This window comes from Boleophthalmus pectinirostris, unplaced genomic scaffold (genome assembly GCF_026225935.1).
Source record: "Boleophthalmus pectinirostris isolate CB_2022bp ecotype Guang Dong unplaced genomic scaffold, ASM2622593v1 HiC_scaffold_17, whole genome shotgun sequence".
In the NCBI taxonomy this organism is placed as follows: Eukaryota; Metazoa; Chordata; class Actinopteri; order Gobiiformes; family Gobiidae; genus Boleophthalmus; species Boleophthalmus pectinirostris.
In genome coordinates, this window is record NW_026571115.1 from 14,223,544 (window position 1) to 14,228,186 (window position 4,643).

At 37.0% G+C, this 4,643-nt stretch overlaps 1 protein-coding gene across 1 annotated transcript; it reads left to right on the forward strand.

Annotated features, from left to right (window-relative positions):
- Window positions 1-131: 131 nt before the first annotated feature.
- Window positions 132-4,643, forward strand: ezh1 (enhancer of zeste 1 polycomb repressive complex 2 subunit; the record flags this gene model as incomplete). The annotated part of the gene is made up of 5 exons (XM_055152771.1): window positions 132-239; window positions 602-683; window positions 774-854; window positions 937-1,021; window positions 2,954-4,643. Coding segments are annotated over 5 exons (417 nt in total), but the record flags the coding sequence as incomplete, so codon positions are not given.

Genomic DNA, 4,643 nt, shown 5'->3' on the forward strand with positions numbered 1-4,643 from the left:
GTACACAGGAGAACTGTCAAAACATTTTAACTATGTGGAGATTAATATAAGCGTGTGCATTATTTTTTTCCCTTGAGCTAAATCAACATTATGTAGTATTAACAGCAGGGGTACCCTTAAAATGACTTGAATTGTCTTTGCAGCACTTGCTCTTGGCTCCCTCTGATGTGGCCGGCTGGGGCACTTTCATCAAAGAACCTGTCCAGAAAAACGAGTTTATATCCGAGTACTGTGGAGAGGTATGTCTGCATCTGTTGTTTATTTATTTCTCTCTTTTTTGTATGTATGATTTATTAAGTCAAAATTATATATATGCTTATCAATTATATGTACTATATCATGCATTGTTTTTTTGCCATCTGCTGCTGTATTGATGTAAACAATACAAATGCATATATTATGGTAAATCAGTTTTTAAATTAATAACTGTCTCTTCCTGTTAAATTCAATGAAACATAGAAAAACCATTACCACAATAAGGAGCCTAAGGCTCCAATATCCATGCAATAGCTGGCAAAAATCGTGCATTCTTATATTTAAAAACATTTTAATTTCCTAGTTCTGCCCCAGTTATATTTTTGACTGAGTTTGCTGTTTACAGCTCATCTCCCAGGACGAGGCAGACCGGCGTGGGCGGATCTATGACAAATACATGTCCAGTTTCCTTTTCAACCTGAACAATGGCAAGTTCTCTCTGCCTCTCCCCAGCCTGCAGCCTGTGATACAGCTGCTGTCATTTACACCTGTCCTAATCTCTGTGATTTTCTTAGTAGACTTTGTTGTTGATGCCACTCGCAAAGGCAACAAAATCCGCTTTGCCAACCATTCGGTCAACCCTAACTGTTACGCAAAAGGTATGACAATGTTTTATGTAAGTGGACTGTAGATTTGTTTAGGTTTTTGGACTAATATTATACTATTTTTCTTATACATCAGTGGTGATGGTGAATGGGGATCACCGGATAGGGATCTTTGCCAAACGAGCGATATTGCAAGGAGAGGAGCTCTTCTTTGACTACAGGTAAAATCCATAGGTATAAACTGTTTTGCTCTTGTGCTAGTGTAACTGGTGGCACTTTCTTGCATCCATGTGTTGAGATCATTCTGATATCATACTGTGGAACATTGTAGATAAAGCAACAACATTAAGTTACTTAAAGGTATGTTGTGTAACTTTTCTGGTGGAGGGGCTATCACCTGCTTTGTTTCTATGGAAATGTCACTGCTCTGCCTGGAATGGTCCAAGGTGTGACATTAAACAGCTCTATCTTATATTTATTAAGTTGCAGGTGGTTTTATAGCTCAAAAATACCTAGAAAAACAGGTATTTTGACTGTGAGCGGGGTTGCCTCTCCACAGACCTGTCCTGTAACTTGGTCTGGGTTGGTCACCATGAAGATAGAAAGGTTTAATACTGTAAAACATCCCAGACAAGGCAATAACAGCTTCATGGAGAAAAGCATTTGAAGGTCAGTCCACCAGAAAAGTTACACAATGCTACCTTTAATGTACTTTTGAGTTGCATGGTGATTCACCAGGTTATTACGTCAGATGCCCTTCCTGTCACAGTGACAAAAGTACAGTGTGTACCAGGTTCTAAAAATAGTCTTCTCAAAAACGTGATTGTCTTGACAAACTGGGACATGTACTATAGTTACATAATATGTATTCATAACATATGTCATTATGTTAAAACTATTATTTATAAACTGCATTAAATAAAACTTGCATTCCCATTGTAAGGTGGGGATGTTTTCTCTATAATTTTCATTTGTTGAAACTGTGTTTACATTGCCCTTTGCAGGAATTATTAGTTGTTTGTCCTCTATAACTGTATAGCTGGAGGATATTATTGGCTTGCTACTTATAAAACATAATTAAGATATATGGTCACTGTTGGGAAGTAACTGAATACATGTACCAAAAATGTGTATCCACATGAATACACATTTTGAGTAACTGTATTCAGTACAGTTACTCTTGCATTTATTGGTGTTCAGAATACAATTCGTTTCCTAAAATCTAAAGGCCACCACATACTATATAAGAATTTGCCAGATTTAGGCTATGATTTGCTTCTCCCCAAGTTCGGGAGGCATGACACGACTCTGTGCGACTCTGAGCTGCTCTGTCAGATCTTAACCACCAAACATCATCCAATAAATACAGCATCAGGGGCAGACGGAGCAACACAGAGGCACAGGATACAAATTCAGTAAATAGTGAAAATTATTACTCACCTCTAGGAAAGTTATAAAGTTAAACTGCAGCATCTCATACACGTTATTCATAGAATTTGTCCTCCATCAATAATGACGCCCAGTCCACAAAACAGCACGCTTAATCCAATTTGAAGCGTTCTTTAAAAGTAAAAAGGTGAGAGTAATTCCTCACGTGTGTATGTTTACATCCACACAGCGCATGGATCGAGGTGAAGCTGCAGATTAGCAAATGTGACTCTACTTCCTGTGGACTGTATCGCCAACCTTCTGTGCTTTAAAAATCATGTATCTGAAGTATTGCATTGCACATTTCACAAATAATAACAACACAGTTTTGACTTGCATCTAAAGTAGAAGTGCAGTGCTCTGATCTTTGAACACCTAAGAGTCTCAAAGCGAGTCGTTTTACTCTACATAGGCTGATGGAATCGCGCTCACAACCTTTTTACACAGCCATATCCCCTCATCAGTCTTTGCGATCAGAGATTTAAAAACCCATCAGCTTCTCCTCTTGTCTGTGGTGTGGGCTTTTTGTTGCACATTTAAAAATCGTTTAAGACCGAAAAATCCTGTAGCGTGTAGCGACCTTAAGGAATACAATACAGTTACAAAATACATTTTAATGCAAGTATTCAGTATTCTGCAACTAAATACATTTTCAAAGTATTCTCCCCTTTACTGCATATGGCACACTGCTAATAATATTTTCACCTTATTCTTCTCTTTCACAGATATAGTCAAGCAGATGCCCTTAAATACGTTGGGATTGAACGAGAGGTAGAGATGACTTAGCCTGCTGTCTCTGTCCATAACTTTTCATCTGCCCATCCCACCGTCGCCCCTGCAGTGTCACACATGGCCAGCAGGGGTCTGCGCCCTAACCAGACCCCCCCACCCTCCCCTCTCACTGCTGCATTTCCAAAAATAGCCCACATCCCTCCCTGGTGTATTGCAGGTGCCTGTTCATTGGAGCTCTCCATTTTGTGACAACCCAAGCTACAGTACTGTAAGCAAGCTTATCCAACATTGTAAGCTAAAAAAATACTATCTATCTGTATGGTTCTAATGCACTAAAGAATATACAATGTTATTTTTATCTGTTGAAAAAAGAAGACATTTTAGACTGGCTTTGGTTTTTTTTGTCAGTGCAAGTAATAATACAGCAATGCATGTGCTCTCTTCTCCCATAGTTACTAAGGCTTTTCTCCGGCGCTCTGTAGTCGTTAATGTGATGTTAACTTAAAGTGGAACGCAACAAACTCCATTTCTTTTGCAGCAGCGCCAACACTGTCTACAGTATATGCTAAAATAAGCTAACGTGCATCTATATATCTTCAAAAAAGGCAAACAAGAACCGACTGACTGAATGTAACCATAGAGGATGGAGAAAACAAGAGGTGAGAATCTGAAGACTTAAAGTGGCATTATACATAAACAACGTCTCCCGCTTAGAAAATGCAGAAATTGTACGTTTTGATTTAATTTTGAGCCAGATGCCCTTCCTTACATGACAAGTACACTTTTGTATCCCAACTAAACTATGACCATTTCAAAAAGAAGAATGTGGTGAACTGATAATGACTTTACTTCCTGGCAGTCCTAAAATTGCCCTGCTATTAAAAAGCCCAATGATATAATGACTGGAAGCTCTTTTACAGCTATTGATTATTTTTAAAAATCAATGCTGAATAGCTTCAGCAATTTTTAGATGTATTTTATAATTTATTTATTTTACTTTTGGATGATAGTTATCCAGGCATATACATGAAAAAATATATTAAACTAGTGTGACTAGCAAAAAAAAAAAAATGCATTTCTTCATTTGTAATGTTTTACTGTGATCTCACATTGAACTCTATAGCACTTACTGCAATTGCACTTAGCCCAATTTTGCACTGACTGAATCCTGTCTGTAATATATTGTTTGTAAAAGAGAAATTTGATATTGTATTATGTCACTTTAAGCCTTTAGATTCTGCCTCTCCTGGTCAATGATCTCATTCCTGTTTTGATTTCAAAAGTTAACCTATTGTATTGGTACATTGTATCTAGCACTTAAAATGTTTACATTATGTTAGGCCTTAGAGGCATGTAACAAATGAATTAACCTGTTGTCTTCCTATGAAATTAAAATGAAGTGCCAAAATTCATCCACAGAAAAACAGCTGTTACTTGTGGATATGTTTCATCATTGACAGATTTAAGAGGTTTTAACAGAATATCAAATCAAATCTATCTGTTTCTGACCAAAAATAATTCCCCCTATGTGAATGTAACATACCATAAAAATATTGTTACTGAAGTCATTTTTTATTTAAAACACGCATTGAACTGAGATCTTTAAATGGACATGATCAAATGGAGTTTACTGTTATATACAGCGTATGCCTACAAAATAAAAGTCTAACTTTATACATTAAA